We start from the raw sequence: 13,650 nt of genomic DNA on the forward strand, positions 1-13,650 counted from the left end.
AACCTTATGAAAGCTCTCCTTTACAGCAACTCTTGCAAATCCACAATTAAAAAATGACAAACATTTTCGTTTCACACGAATACACTTAGCTCGTTATCTAGTGGTACCATTGTTAGGGAACAAAACCTTGAAGAGCTTCAAGGAATCAGTGTGCGTATCTCGCGATAACTTTCAAGTTTTGCGCCAAAATTGTAATTCAGTCTCGTTATATGATACTACTTGGGATAAAATTGCAAACATTCTTTGTTCTTACCACCCAAATTTGCAAGTTAAGAGACGAGAAGCTGGTTCAAACACAAGAAGTTCTTGTGTTTTATTATAGCTGTCAAAGGCGATCTAACTCTGGATTTACAGAGATGCAATCGACCTCAGAAAACGAGAAAAAGAAATAAAGATCCTCAAAAGTATATAGTTTTGAGTTCATCTTTCGGAAAGAGCTGTAAATTGCTTTGGATTTCTTGACGTAGGTGGAACATTCGACCGCAAAGACTTCTTGACTGTCACCCTCGAACGTTGCAAGATAGTTCTTCCACTTTTCACTAGGGTCAATTTCAACCGAAGCGCTTCCAACCTTACGAAAGCTCTCCTTTACAGCAACTCTTGCAAATCCACAAGTAAAAATGACAGACATTTTCGTTTCATACGAATACACTTAGCTCGTTATCGAGTAGTACCGTTGTCAGGGAACAAAACCTTAAAGAGTTTCAAGGAATCAGCGTGCGTATCTCGCGATAACTTTCAAGTTTTGCGCCAAAATTGTAATTCAGTCTCGTTACATGATACTACCTGGGATAAAATTACAAACGTTCTTCATTCTTACCGCCCAAATTTGCAAGTTAAGAGACGAGAAGCTGGTTTCTTGTGTTTTAGTATAACTGTCAAAGGCGATCTAACCCTGGATTTACAGAGATGCAATCGACCTCAGAATGCGAGAAAAAGAAACAAATATCATCAAAAGTATACAAAGTTTGCCTGTATCACTTCTAAGATTGCTCCAAGTAGTATTTGGTAGTGTATCAGCCGTTAAATTATTGCTTCTGAACACTCGCGTGTCAAATTGGCGGACACTAAGTTGAATACGTGACTGCGAGTTTTCAAAATTCCCACCTCTTAAACAGTTTTCATTTTTCTTTTTTCCAAATAAATAGGAACCTGTGGGATTACTTTCGTTGATAGCGGTTGGAACCGGGTAAAGGCTAAGATGTTTTCAGGCGAAAACCATGATAGAGGAAACAGCTTCGCAGAGACAAAACTTGATTTAATCTGCCTAGCACATCTCTCTTTTTTTTTTTGGCAGCCATTCCAAGTGGGAAAACAATGAAAAACGTCTCAAATATTCATAGTGATAACTGCATTTTGATTTGCCCTGTGTTTAGTGGTGGGAATTTGCTCAAGAAAGCAACCGACGAATTTGGCGCCTAAATTGACTGTTTTTGGCTGTTGAGAGTATCATATTACGCTGCCACAATTCAGTCCGAGAGAGGTGGTAGTGATACACATTTCTGTCAAGTACGAGAAAAATCCCTCGCAAAATAGCTAAGTTATTCTCAATTTTGTGAAAATATGGGTTAAAGGCAGGGTGACCCAGGCCTTAATTAACCTCAGCAGGAAAAAAATCAGTCCGCCATTTTGTTTTCATTTGTCTGCAAAGCACGCTTGGAACGACGACGTCCCAAATTTTTCTGACCTTGGATGACCAACTGATTATGTTCGTCACAAACTTAATATATAGATTTAATCAAGCCTAAAAGCGGAGCTCTTGTTTGTTTATTTTCTAACCCTTCATTATTATAAAAACTGCAATAAAACTCTTCAGCACTGGCTGTGGAAGAGTTTCTTTAGGGGTATTTAGGAATCAGTCCGGGGAGTGGAGAGGGAAGGGAAGAATTGACGAGGTCTGGAACCTAGGGACAACGTTCTCACAACTTACAAAGCGATCAACACTTATGCTAGTCAGCAGTATCTTCAAGTAGCTGAGGACCTTCGTTGTGGTTTCTTATGTTTTCAGCAAATTTTCGAAGATAGGGAATCTTTTCTTCTTCGGATGAGGTGTTCGATGTCAGCATCAGTTGAAATTATATTATCTTGAGGGTGACTGATAATTTTGGTTTAGGAAAATGCGCCAAAATTGAAGGAAACGACGGTAAAGTACTTCGCATTGAGACGTCACCGGTCGATTGAAAAGTATGCACGTGAGAACAGTGAATTAGTTAATCAAGACGCCAGAATCGTATAGGCTTATCTTATATCTTCTCTTGAAGTTGTCAGGTATGACTGCTTGCCCCACCGTTTTCCCCAAACGTTTCAACCTGCTCTGTATGGCGTCAAAAATTAAAACGAAAAAATATTTTCAACTCGTGTTTGAACCTGTAAAATTATTCGAGACTTTTCTCGTTCGGGTATTATTGTTTCATGGTTGTCCTTTGGCTGGAAACACACGGCGTCTTTTTTGAGAGTTTTTCTGTTATTTGATTGGGTAACCTCTACTGTAGTTACTTAAAATGTAGGTGTCTTTAAGCCAACTGTCCATGATCTTAGAAACTCTGGCTTATGAAAATATAAGAAATTTGTCTAACATGCTTCTCGTGCTGCGAAAGTTTGCTTTAAAGGAAGACAAACTATAACTTGAAGAGACTTAGGATTCGATCATGAAGACATTTGTAGAAAACTGGAGATAATACCTGGATTTCATTTATACATCACAACAATCAATTCCTAACATCAATCAAGTTTTCCCTTTACTTTTAAAGTTGAGTTGATGAAAACAAAAAAAAGACAAAACAAACAAACAAAAAAACCAATCAACGAAACAAACAAAATAACTCATATTCTTAAGGCTACTTAGCCGTGACTAATTAGTAACAAAGATAACACAGCAAAACCTTATTACGAATTCCTAAATCTTCTCTTACTTCGCTTCGTTTATGACTTCCCACGTAGCATAACGCCGTAGTCGTCGATGCGTCGTCTATGTGAGGATTTTCCTGACTCGGACGCAATACACGACCACAATGTGCAAGGCATTCCAGAAAATAACCCTCTTCCTTTGCATGAAGCCCCCTCTTCCCCCCCTCCCCCCAACCCTTCCCCTCTACTCTTAAAATCATACTCACCTCCCCAGAGACCCGACCCAGAGAATTTTAATGAACTTAGGAGGGGCTACTGGAGGACAAACTCTCAAAAAGGATACTCAAAATTCTGGTGCTTTCAGAGTCACTGCGGATGGCATGAATGATCGGAAATGAAAACTTTCCTTCCGTTAGGTCTTCACAAAAACTTTTGTTTTCCTTGTACTGTTGTGAAAAGAGTAAAAGTGAAAACCGGGTTAAATTTCATTCACTTACATATTTGACATACGCAAAGAAATGTAACCAAAAGATTGTTTACAATTAATCAATTCACTTCCCACCTCTTCCGAGAGTAAGTTGGCATAGTCATCTCTGATTTGGAAAAACAAGGCGAGTGTATCCAGTAATGGAACGAAGTTACTGAAATTATACAAGAAAATACTTGGATAAATGTGATTAAGACGAGTAAAGAGAAGAGTGAGTGAAGATTTATTTGAAATTATGTGGATTTGTAACATAAAAAGGTAACAATCAGCTGTCTACAATGTTTTTGTTGCCATGTTTGGAAAATAGTTGGACAACATCCTGTAACAAACCATCAAACAAACAAAAAGGAACCAAACATTTCAAAACAAAAAACTAGAAAAAAGTGAACTTTAGAAATTTTAAATAAATTAAATTTTTTTTCGACCAAAAATTTGAAACAGATGGCATTGGCTGCCTGAATTGAATAAGGAAGCAATTGCAATCAATAAATGTCGTGATTTTATATTCTCTAGCTGACATGGGAAATTTTACACACACTGCTTTCTTATCTCCTCTGTACTGTACTTCGAATAATGTTCGAAAGAGCTCCCAGTATTTTATTGAGAGGTTACGTCTAAGAATTAAATATCACCTTCTATTTTCACTGAAAGATTGCATCAGCCTCACAGCCAATCTAAAAAGGCCTCCAGTCTCTAAAATCCACAACAAAGCCATTCAACAAAATATGTAGTAGATATTTTTAACAGCAACAGCAATTTTGATTAAAGAAATTCTTAACATTTCATGCCTCCAGTGAATATGCTAAGGAAAGTGACTGCAACCGGGAGCTAAAGTATGTATCAAGTCAAATGTAAGGATTATCAGAGGGTAAATTTGGAGGATCAATAATATTTGTTATTGGCCTCATGGAAGTTCCACAGGTCAAAATAAGATTATGACTTGGTTGAAAGTGTACATCTCCTTGGAAAAAGAAATCTTTCCAGAAGCTGCATATAATTTATGTGTATACGAAAGCAATATATGCAGAAATAAACACTACTTATGTAATAAGGCCTGAAATAAAATTCAGGCCTGTACTAGATTTGAACCGATGATGTCTGTAATACCAGTGCAGTGCTCTACCAACTAAGCAAACAAGGTCATTGGGTTCAAATCCAGTACTACTTAAGTAATGTTTGTTACTGTGAAGATCTCTTTCGTATTCATTTATTAATCTGCATTTCACATTTGTTATTCTCTTATATTCACAGTCAGATATAATTTATATGACTGTAGCTCCAATGTACACAAACACAAGCACAAAGAGAGAAAATAGGTCTTATTAGGGCTACATAAAAGTAGGAGACAAGTTTAAGTTTGAATTGAAGCTTACTTTTCTTGACCATTTCATGATACTCATCCTCAGATGGGCAGGTGTAACTGTCTCTCCAGTATATATCCATTCCCTGGCCTCTGTGAAGCTCTAATAGTTCCTCTGAATGAAGAAATTGTAGAGATCTATGAGCACACTTCAAATACAAAAAAAACTACAAAAAATGCCAGATAGGGAATAAATATTTATACATGTTGTTCATTCCTTTGAAAATTAGTCCATTAACTCAAATTCTGACTAACAAAACTTCCTAGACTTCTTCAATCTCATAGCCTGTTTCTCAGCCTAGTGATATATCACAATTGTGAAGAGAACTCAAACCTTATTCACTTCTACATGTGGGAGTTAGTGGGCTGAAACTGGAGCTGACAATAATTCATAGAAATAGTGGTACTGACAATACTGAGGCTACCACGTATATCAATTCCACAAGCTAAATATAATCCCCTGGTTTTGCACTATAAGAACTATAGAGGATTTATCTGTGAGTACCTGTAAATATGTTTATACAATCTGGATGGTTCAAGGACAGCACCTTCTCCAAAGCTTTGAAGTACATGTAGTTAGCACTGTTGATTGTGTGAGCCACTCCATAAATCTGGTGAGCAACTAATAAATTATCAATGAAAAGAAAAATGTGAAGATGGTTTATGCATGTATATCCATCAGACCTGCATTTCAAAGAAGCCCCTTAGGGGGGTACAAGCAAGGAAGATCCTGGTGCAACATTCTGCTGTGTGCATTTAACACTCTTTGGATCAACAGCCAGTTACACTACTATGTAATCAGTAAATGCATTGATTGTGATGAGACAATACCTGGAATTCCTCTTCGTAACTTTGAGTTATCTTCTATATCATCAATTCTGTGAAAAAAGAATATTACAATCATGCTAGTGTTACAAAGGTACTTTGGTCCTGAGAATTATTCCAGCGCATTGGATTATTTGGCAAATTATCTGTGGTTATTCGAAAACTGAAACTTGGAAACATAATGATATTCAAAATAATTTTAAGCAATTATGAAGTGACTTTAGACAAGTGTTAAAATGGACATGCCATCTGATGAAATGAATCACAATAGACCATGGGATGTGTAGCTTAAAATGGACTGGCATTCAAAATATACACAAATGATTAATTTCTAGGAGTGGCCCCAGCTATAATCTTCAGTCTAATAATGATTACTCTTGTTCAGCTACATTAGTGATAAGCATGGTATACTCAACCTAATTAAGTATATTCCTATATCTGAAAGCCATCCCATGCTTGAGTATCAGCTGTAAATCATTCAATGGGGGTGCCTGCTTACTGTTCTGTATTATTTATTTTATCTGTGAGTACCTGTAAATATGTTTATACAATCTGGATGGTTCAAGGACAGCACCTTCTCCAAAGCTTTGAAGTACATGTAGTTAGCACTGTTGATTGTGTGAGCCACTCCATAAATCTGGTGAGCAACTAATAAATTATCAATGAAAAGAAAAATGTGAAGATGGTTTATGCATGTATATCCATCAGACCTGCATTTCAAAGAAGCCCCTTAGGGGGGTACAAGCAAGGAAGATCCTGGTGCAACATTCTGCTGTGTGCATTTAACACTCTTTGGATCAACAGCCAGTTACACTACTATGTAATCAGTAAATGCATTGATTGTGATGAGACAATACCTGGAATTCCTCTTCGTAACTTTGAGTTATCTTCTATATCATCAATTCTGTGAAAAAAGAATATTACAATCATGCTAGTGTTACAAAGGTACTTTGGTCCTGAGAATTACTCCAGCGCATTGGATTATTTGGCAAATTATCTGTGGTTATTCGAAAACTGAAACTTGGAAACATAATGATATTCAAAATAATTTTAAGCAATTATGAAGTGACTTTAGACAAGTGTTAAAATGGACATGCCATCTGATGAAATGAATCACAATAGACCATGGGATGTGTAGCTTAAAATGGACTGGCATTCAAAATATACACAAATGATTAATTTCTAGGAGTGGCCCCAGCTATAATCTTCAGTCTAATAATGATTACTCTTGTTCAGCTACATTAGTGATAAGCATGGTATACTCAACCTAATTAAGTATATTCCTATATCTGAAAGCCATCCCATGCTTGAGTATCAGCTGTAAATCATTCAATGGGGGTGCCTGCTTACTGTTCTGTATTATTTATTTTAACCCTCCAAAGAATGTATGTAGCAAAATTTGAATATTCCCTGAACTCATTTGTATATCAAGTAATCAGCTGATCAGCTTTGCTTTTAACATCTGCCTTAGGCTTTAAATAGAAAAATATTCCTAGAAAGGGCAACTTAAACTTGGGAATAAATTTGTAAAATTATGAAATTAATTAAAAGGAATAAAAAACACCAATAAGAAAAATAGTTGAAATTTCATTTTGTATGAGAGGAAAATGATTCATCTTTCTTTAATTCTCCATGCGAAAGCCAAATTTGAAAAGAATTTAGGCAGTCTTTCTTCAGTCAAGTGAACCAATTCTTAACTGTATGTTTCAATTCATTTACAAGAAATTTGTTGTCTATCAAATTACACTTCTAAATGTGCATAATGAATTGGGAAATACATTTTTATAATCCTTAACACTTACAATAAACTAGAATTGTGTAACATCTTTACCACCTCTGCTATCACACTAAGTTTATCTCCTGGGATCTTTAACCAAAAATTAAAAGCCTGTTGAATAACAAAAAAAGAATGATAATTTTGAGATGACTATACAGTTAGAAAATTCCTTTGTAGGTTTCAAATAACATAAACTCCAGGGCTTCTGACTTTCAGAAAGAGATTTACTGTGCAGAATAAGGAGAATATGCAGTAAAGATTCAAAAGAATATTCTCCACAATGAAATACAAAATAGCTCAAGCCATACAGACATCAGCTTTGAAGTGAAGGAGAAAAGAACATGTCACCTGAACCACTTCCTTGACAGGATGGAGCCATCTGCTATTACTTAAGTTACAAAACAGATGAAGAGTGGAAGAGACCTGGAAAGGCCTCATATAGTAATTATAAAAAGCTGCAAGTATGGGGAGAAAGCTGGTCAGAGTTTCACTTCAGTTGATCCTTTCACCCCTAGGAGTGACAAGCATGTAATTTCATTTCATAATATCACCCCTCAATCACACATTCAGGTCATAAGAATATTAAGAAAATGATCACCAACTAAAGGTTCTCTTGAATGTTAGACAAATTCTCTTTTTCAGCACCCCTGGAAATGTATAGAGAGTAGCAAGGAGAATATGCATACTGATCTTCGGGTGTAAAGGGTTAAAGAAAAAGCCACGAGATAAGCAGCAGAAGTGGACTCCGGTCATTGGCCTTTTTGATCAAACAGCACTCAGAGGATTAAGAAGTCCAAATAGTCCTGCAGAGCCAACTGATTCCAAATCACAATATATCCATTAATCAATTTTACTCCGAAGAAAAAATCGGTACCTACCAGGAAATTCCACTGAAAAAAATCACACTCTGAGAGAACGCTCTAGATTCTCACCTGAATAAGCTTCTCCCTGACTTGTTTTCCTGGAACTTTTAGAACGTAACTGTAAGGCTCTAGAAGAATCTAAGTACACAAAGGGAAACATCTGTAAAGCTTTGTTCAAATAGCGGGCACGAAGCAATCCCCAAAATAAATTTTGTTTTCTATTTAATACGAAATTCACTATTTTAATCACGCTTAGAAGTTCTGGCAAGACTTCCGCATAACTCCTGCTAAAATTGGACCCAGCCTCGTCCTAGGTAAAGTTGATCGAATTCTCAGTATATATAGAAAACCTTCTGCAAACCTAACGAGAACATTCGATGTTAATCTTTCTATATTAATACATATGCCAGGCGATTCAAAAAGGGTAATTTGTATTTTAGTAGCTACCTTTTCCTGCACGGAGTAAGAGTCTGTTGAAGGTGAAGACATCCTAAGACACAAGAGATAACTAAAGAAAAATAAAAATATGCAACTTCTTTACAATCAACCCCTATATCTAAGATACATCAGTAGCTCAAGATCTTAGTTTATCCGCCATATTGTTCCTTGCTGGTTACCAGGTTTGCGCTTAATTGAAACCACAAGCTGCAGCCCGGAGGGACCTGGGGAGTTGTCACGCGAGGCACGTGAATGCCTTAGTCTCAGAGTTGGCACTGAGAGATTTTTGTTACTTTAACCAACGGGAAGTAACATGGACGAAAGCAGAGTCAAAAGTATGATTTTAAGTAACATCAACGGGAAAATGGGAAAAATAAAAAAAATCTTGAGAATCGATCAGGCAAACAAATAAGAGACTCAAAAATAACAAACAGACAGGAGTCACTGCTCTACTCCCGAGTTAAGTAGCTCATCATTGCGGGTCAAATCGTAACTATTACAACTTCCTCAAATGTGATTCGTGCACTAACTGCTCTGTTTTTCACTAATTATTTTATTAAGTTGTTATAGGACAGTTTAACCGGACAGTTGGCTGTAATCAGACAGTTAACGCAGCCAATCGTACTAAGTCCACTCAGTTAAAGCCCATCAATCACAGAATCGATCACAATAACCATAGCAACAACCATTTCCCAACAAACTTTCACAGTTTCTCCTGAGAGAAGTTGGGGGAATTTTTACTTTCACTCTGTCTCCACTGAGATATTTGCTCTAGAGGTATTTTTTTTTGGGAGGGGGGGTGGCGGGGGGGATTGTTATGGTTATGATTAATTGGTAACAGGATTTCGTGTCGTCCAATTCTGTCCGTAATTACTATCGTGATTACCAATTTAGACTCCCGATTCGCGGTCGTCCGATCACTTGCACGATTACAGACCGAATTGGACTCCACTCAGTCCTATTACTATTAACAATCAAAACTATAACACTTTCCCCATTGACTGGAACATCTGATTTGAGTAATCTTACTTGAAGGATTTCGTAAAATTGCCCCAAGCGCATACGCGAGCTCTTATGATTGAAAATGGCGGAAAAAATGAAACGGATATCGCAACCTCCAAAACGGCTTTTAAACGAATATTTGGCAAGACAAGAAGAAAAAGAGGCATAAATCAGCTAAGGATAATAAACTTTATGAAATCGAAATAGTCGCGATCGATAAACAGAAGAAAAAAGTTAAAATTCACTATAAAGGTTACAGTGAAGAAGCTGATGAATGGCGTGACTGTCAGGACGAGAATATGTTTCTATTCGAACGGCTGGAGAAAACGTATATTCCTGGAGAAATATCTCTTGAGGACAGGACGAACGTCTTCATGGACATGTCTATCAAGAAATAAAGCGCAAGCTGTGGTCAGGGCGGCGTGATGATCCTGACATCAGGATCGAAGTTTATGTTGACCCCGATGTTTTTGATAGAGGACTTGGTAAGGTTGTAAAAGGAATTCAGATCAGAGGGAAGAAGGTGCATACAATCAAGGATAATGCTGAATTGGATCATATATTTAGGGTTAAGGTGGAATGAGAGGATTTTCAATGGAAATGGCGACTTTGCGTATGTTGTCAATGGAACAGTAAAATACTGGTTGTCCAAGAGAAACCCAATTATGGAGTTTAAATACATCGGAGGGAAATTTGTACGGTCAGAGATAGAAGGCTTGTATGCTTTAGTTTTAACCTTCGTTAGGGGAGACGTTAACAAGAGACAGTACATCAGCAGAGCTTTTTAGTTTTATTTTATTATCTCATGTACAAAATATATTTTGCATTGTTTATGTTTGCATAGTCTACACTGCGAATTTCAAAGGACATAATTTGTCAAAGGCTTAAATTACTCAATGAGGCAGAAGTATTGGTTCACTGTTATATATTCTAAAATGAACATGAAACAAGTGGGATATAAATTCAAATTATGTTGTTAGGACTGCTACAAAGGCTTTGCCAGTCACTTGAACCCTACATACAGTTTGGGGTCCATTTCCCATTAATTTTAACAAGATGCGAGCAGAATGTAGGATGCTGGCAATGTATACAATGTGATGTATATGTCTTAATGGTGTGCCCAATGTTTGAGCAGTTGGAACACTTGTAGCTGTTTTTGACCCTGGAATACCCAGCTGCCTCTTGGTATTGTATTCTATTTTTCTTCAGAAATAATTGTTTGAGTGCAGCAATTCCCCTGTGGTTGGTAGATCGAAAGTAATCCTTTGATGCCCTATCGTTGTACTTCTCCATACCTTGCTGAGTATAGTGGGCGATGTTTGTGTATAGATTAAGGAATTCTGGAACATGGGCATAAAGGGCATGCATGTAAGGGGTGACATCCTTAGTTTGGTATAACTCAAGAAAGTTACCTAACCAATCCCCAATTTTGCCTTTGAAATGCATAACTTCATCATTAGAATGAAAATCAAGCTTTAAATCACCAATAATATCTATGAAATCAGCCCATAGCTTTTGAATTTGGGCACTGTTTTCACAAGTAGGAAGAATCGTTGATATTTGTATATATTGAAACAATTTCAACTTCTCAGGACCAGTCAGGTCTCTGTACTCTAATTTCTTGCTTTCTTTCCCAATGTGCCACTGAAATGAAACTCCCACGTTGTTAAGGAGCATTTCATAACCTGCCATATATTTACATTTATCTCTTGGAAATCCATCTGTAAATGTTACCTTTTTCTCAATGCTATCTAGTCTTCTTAATTGTCTGATCAGAAGTTCAATTAAATTGTCAGAAATTTGTAAGAACAGATGTAAAGTATCAATGATTACATGATCAAGAGGAATAAATGGGAACAAAGGATTATTTTTGCAATTGAACTGTTTTGATTTTGCACACTGACTTATTTGTGCTAGGTTTCGTGCCCCTAGACTAAGATCAGTCATAGACCATTGCTTATTTGTATCCCACCTCTGTAGCCTGGGGCACTTACACCATATGCAAGCATAGTCTTGGTTTGCAGCCCCCAGGCCGCAAACACAAGCCAGAAACTTCCAGTCTCCACTAAGGAAATACTCGATATTATATTTACAATTATTTACAGTAATTATCTTTAGCAATTCTATCTCATTCCTGAGATCAGAGAGACTCTCTTGTAAATTTTCATAGCTTTCAGTTGTTTTAATTATTGCCAAAATGTAATTCCCTTTTTCACCCATGGCTAAATCTTTCTCATTTAATATAGTGTAAGTAAAGTTCACTATTTTCAACCTCTTTCCTATTTGTGTTCCATCCCCACTGAGCTTTACCTTAATTGTGTTCTCTTTCAAGTCTAGTCTTGTTAACTGTTTCCGAAGGCTGTCTTCAAATTTCACTTGAACACCTTCTGCTTCACCCGCAGTGCAACTCAAATTCCATGAAGTATTTAACTCGTTTATCCGTTTTGTTATCTGAGACAGTTTTGGCATATCTTTTGCCTTGACTGAAAACTCACGCCAGGCTTCATTGGAGATATTAAAGTTGTCTTTAAAATACATCCACATATTAAGGTCATCTAACTCTTTGTCTGTCATTTCCTTTTCTGTACTATCAATAAAAGGAAGTTCCCATTCTTCAAGAAGACTAAAAGTCTCTAACTTACCAGTGTCCTCATTGAAGACATCTTCCTTGGTGGCAACATAATTATATAAACCAAGGAATGACAGGGTTGTGTGACATTGTTCCTTCAACTGTTTTTTGACACGTGCCTGATGTTGTCGGGTGTACTGCCGAAAAGATTTTTTCTTTGCTGGGCCTCTTGACCTTTTTTCCAAGTACATGTCTGCAACCTTTTTCGCCAAACGTTTAAATCGTGTCTTGCTCTCTTCGTCTTTCTTCTGTGACTTTTCCAGGGCAGTTTTCAATTTCTCTTCAAGGCAAATCCGTTTAGCTGCTTGCTCAGTCACGCACTCCTCGAGTGCACTTTTCTCACCTCTCAGCCGATCGCAATCACCCTTTAATTTCAAAACGTCAACTTCGTTGTAGAACACTTTTAATTTATAATTTGGTCCAAATTTCCACCCGTTAACTAATTTCTTCAGGGCTTTTCCGCCTGATTTGCTTGCCCGCTTGAACGCTGTGTGGAGGATTGATATCTTTTTCTTAAAAACGTTCAAAATGCGTTTGTTTACTTCCACATTATGTGCTCCTGAATCTTCCAAAATTTTCTTCACGACAGATGCTATAGGAGAATCGTTACCTTCACCGTCATCACTATTTTTCTCCTTCGATATGGTGTAAATGAGGAAACTAAAGGAAAAAAATGGAACATCGGTAAATCTATTTTAAATGCCGCTAACATAAAAAACATGTAACACAATCTTACTTTAGAATTGTTGACATTACGGGAAGAGTATTTCCTACTTCTAGAGCCGGTTACGACGCTTGTATTCGATGTCATTTACTCCTTTTCCGAGCTCAACTACCTTTTCCGACGGTACCCTTTACAGTGTTAAAATTTAAAGTAATAATATTATTTTATATACTTACTTGTTTATTTCGTACGAGAACGAAGGAACAGAATCACTTGATGAACTGCTTCCCTGCTCTCCTGAATCGTTCCCAGCCGATTCACTTCTTTCAGTGGAAATGAATAGCAGCAGTAAAAACAGATATTGGTAAAACTTGAAGGCCATCGGTCCGTGCGAAAATTTTTATCAATATTTATGAATCGCACACCAAAACGCGGGGAATTTATTACAGTTTTCAAATCTGGCGGTAACACGTCTATCCCGGCATGCAGTGAGAAGCTGTTCCTCAGTCTTCATTGGCAGGTCTGATTTTCGCGCTCAGATTTCTTAAAAATTGACTCGACTTAATAAAACAAACTTCCAAGGACCATGACTTAATTTATGTTTTTCGAACTAAAAAAGTGCAATTAAGATGCAATAAATATGTAAGTTTAATAAACCGTTGGTAACCAGTTGTGAAATTTTTCATGAAAATCACAGTAAGCACAAAACTACCAAATTTTCATTTTATTGTAACAGAGCTTTTGATGGGCGTGGCCGT

General features: G+C 37.0%; 1 protein-coding gene across 1 annotated transcript; it reads right to left on the reverse strand.

The window, feature by feature from the left end:
• Positions 1 to 56: 56 nt before the first annotated feature.
• Positions 57 to 8,783, reverse strand: LOC149052697 (geranylgeranyl pyrophosphate synthase-like). The gene is made up of 10 exons (XM_089205278.1): positions 8,607 to 8,783; positions 8,229 to 8,297; positions 7,322 to 7,407; positions 6,377 to 6,423; positions 6,051 to 6,167; positions 4,708 to 4,809; positions 3,967 to 4,027; positions 3,410 to 3,488; positions 3,191 to 3,293; positions 57 to 97 (listed from the first exon to the last, which is right to left on the reverse strand). Exons 1-10 carry the CDS (start codon positions 8,646 to 8,648, stop codon positions 72 to 74), a joined length of 732 nt encoding a protein of 243 aa, XP_089061404.1. The 5' UTR covers positions 8,649 to 8,783; the 3' UTR covers positions 57 to 71.
• Between the last annotated feature and the right edge of the window lie 4,867 nt (positions 8,784 to 13,650).

This window comes from Pocillopora damicornis, chromosome 1 (assembly GCF_964200805.1).
Source record: "Pocillopora damicornis chromosome 1, jaPocDami1.2, whole genome shotgun sequence".
Taxonomy (NCBI): Eukaryota; Metazoa; Cnidaria; class Anthozoa; order Scleractinia; family Pocilloporidae; genus Pocillopora; species Pocillopora damicornis.

What these genes read in the sequence shown, in the direction of transcription:
- LOC149052697 (XM_089205278.1), bottom strand. Translation starts at nt 8,648, where the DNA reads ATGTCTTCACCTTCAACAGACTCTTACTCCGTGCAGGAAAAG. An exon ending in TCAGGGAGAAGCTTATTCAG is followed by an intron (nt 7,408 to 8,228) that starts GTGAGAATCTAG and finishes GTTATTCAACAG; the next exon opens with GCTTTTAATTTTTGGTTAAA. An exon ending in TTGTATAAACATATTTACAG is followed by an intron (nt 4,810 to 6,050) that starts GTACTCACAGAT and finishes TTCTTCATTCAG; the next exon opens with AGGAACTATTAGAGCTTCAC.